Source organism: Nanorana parkeri, unplaced genomic scaffold (assembly GCF_000935625.1).
Source record: "Nanorana parkeri isolate BGI_ZX_2015 unplaced genomic scaffold, ASM93562v1 scaffold2303, whole genome shotgun sequence".
Lineage (NCBI taxonomy): Eukaryota > Metazoa > Chordata > Amphibia > Anura > Dicroglossidae > Nanorana > Nanorana parkeri.
This window is the reverse complement of record NW_017308571.1, coordinates 164,995-167,491: the sequence shown is the minus strand read 5'-3', so window position 1 is coordinate 167,491 and position 2,497 is coordinate 164,995. Positions and strand designations below refer to the sequence as shown.

Below are 2,497 nucleotides of genomic sequence, written 5' to 3'. Positions count from 1 at the left end.
GGGGGGGGGGGGGGGGGGGATGCTTGAAAACTTTTAAATGCTGCTTTTAATTACTCAATACCTCCGCTTCTGGTGCACCGATGACATCCCAGCGCCACACCACTGGCCTGAGCACACAGAATATAGTGAGATTGTGCTCCTGCAATGTGAGCGAGTGTGTTCACGTGGGATTTACAGCGCTCAGCTTTCCTGGGAAGGCAGCGGCGACATCATCCGAACCTCCGAGAAGCTATTTGTGTGGTGGTGGTGGCTTTTAGTAAAGCGACCTTCCATTTTAATGTATGGCTTGCCTCTAATCGACCTCATTGTGCCCATAGAGCGGTGACAAACTTCAATGTGTCTCTGCTGCACTCTGAGCTCATTCACAACAACAACAAGTCCCCCATTACCTGGCATTGGCAATGTAGCTGAGATCAGGGGGAAGGGCTCCATTATTGGAGGCTCTGGCTGCCTCGGGGTTGGGGTACGGCTTGGGGAAGCGGTCAGACAGTTTCCCGGGACGAGTAAACATTTCGCCGTTGTCATCAGGACCGTCCAAGATCTCAAACTGCAAACAAAGAGGTTACAGGTGAAGGCACGGAGTATACGGGGGGACAATATACTGACAGAGATGCTGTTCTTATATTATGACCGGATGACCAGCCATTTCACTGCAGGGAATAGGATAGGGGTGTCCATCTAGTCCGCGAGCGCTCCTTTTCCTGCTGTGTCCCAATATCCAGCACAGCTTCCAGTCCATTGCAATATGGCATGTGGGGGAGACTGTTCGTTGCAGGAGCAGTCAGCTGACAGGACGGCTCCCTTCAATGTCACTCTACAAGTGTATGGCTGGTGAGGAGCGAGGGGGTTGGGGGGGGAGGGGGGGTGCGTACACAGAAGGTTTGAGGACCTCCAAGCCAGGGGATGCAGAACAGGGAAAATCTCACCTCCTCAGCCAAGGCTTTGGCTTCAGCTTCTGTATGGGAAACACCAACCAGGTTCCTGAAGGCCAGATAGTCCATACTGTGACAGGCCGCGCACACTTGCTTGTATACCTGATATCCCCGACGGACGCTGCACAGGGAATATAAACCGCCAGGAATAGTCGTCAGCATTTGGTATCGGAGCACAAAACACAGATCAGAGCAAATTAACCATCACCGCACTTCCCAGACACAAGCTGCCAACAAACACACTATATTGCCAAAAGTATTGGGCCCCTCCCCCTCCAAATCATGTGATTCAGGTGTTCCAATCCCCTCCATGGCCGCCCGGTGTATAGGATGAGGCACCTCGGCGCGCAGACGCTTCTACAGACATTGGTGAGAGAACGGGTCGCTCTCAGGAGCTCAGTGACTACAAGCGTGGTGCCGTGATAGGTTGTCACCTGTGCAATAAGTCTGTCCGTGACATTTCCTGGCTACTGAATATTCCGCGGTCACCTGTTACTGGGATTATAACAAAGTGGAAGCAACTGGGAACAACAGCAATTGGCCATATCACATGATGATAGGAGTCAGCCGTCCGTCCGTTTTTTCTTAACGGGCGGATGGCAAGAGGTTAAGAGAACGTCGGGCTCTATACATTTATAAACACATGTGGATTCTCAATCTCCAATGATATTACACCCCGCTGTGACGTCACGGTGTCTGTATAGTGGCTCTGGGGAAGACATCCATGGCAGGGAGTGACCCAGTCCCAGGAAGTGAAGGATTCTGGGAAATCCTGTCTGCTGCCATTATGGTGTGTAGAGATGATTTTTATATACAAGATAATTGCCGTGTCATAATTCCGCTACAGCTTGTAAAGTCCGCACTGGAAATGACAATATAGGGCAGAGGTAAGCAACCGCGGCACGTCGTTGTTGTGAAACTACAAGTCCCATGAGGCATTGCAAGACTGACACATGCATGACTCCCAGAGGCATCATGGGCTTTGTAGTTTTACCACAGCTGTAGTGCCGAGGTTGCTTAACCCCGATATAAGGCGACACACCAGGACACACACACACACACACGAGGCCGCTGTAAGTCACCTTGAAGCAGTGATCATATAATCCAGGGGGAGCCAAACTCCTGCCCTCCAGCTGTGCCGAAACTACAAATCCCATTAGGCATGGCAAGACTGACAGCCACAGGCGGGACTCCCAGACATTCATCGAATCCGATATACAATTAATAATGAGATCTGCCAGCACAGTACAGACTGCGATCATCAACATCCTGCCCAGCCCCCTCCACCCGCCGTGTACGCCAGAGGAAAGGGAGGAGCACAGAGAAGAACTTTTCTCTCAGCACTGAGCAGGTTTTGTGGAAGCAGCAAATGGAAGAAGTCATGTGATGTGAATGGGAACATGTGACATCTAAAATAGGCGGCATCCCAACTTGGCTGCAAAAGTGGAAATACGTGTTAAAGGGCAAGTTACAGCAGCAAGCTCGCAGCCCCGTGCAAGAGCTTGTCCCCATTTCTTCACATTTCACACAAATCTATGGATGGGAGGGAGGGAGGGATGAATGGC

The 2,497-nt window shown here is 51.2% G+C and overlaps 1 protein-coding gene across 1 annotated transcript in view; it reads right to left on the bottom strand.

Moving 5' to 3' along the window:
• LOC108801332 (cytochrome c1, heme protein, mitochondrial) overlaps positions 1-2,497 on the bottom strand; it is an 11,033-nt gene that overhangs the window by 4,594 nt on the left and 3,942 nt on the right. The window contains exons 3-4 of the mRNA XM_018573257.1: positions 927-1,053; positions 390-547 (exon numbers count right to left, since the gene is read on the bottom strand). Of these exons, the coding sequence (XP_018428759.1) occupies positions 390-547; positions 927-1,053 (285 nt within the window). The remainder of the gene's footprint in view (positions 1-389; positions 548-926; positions 1,054-2,497) is intronic.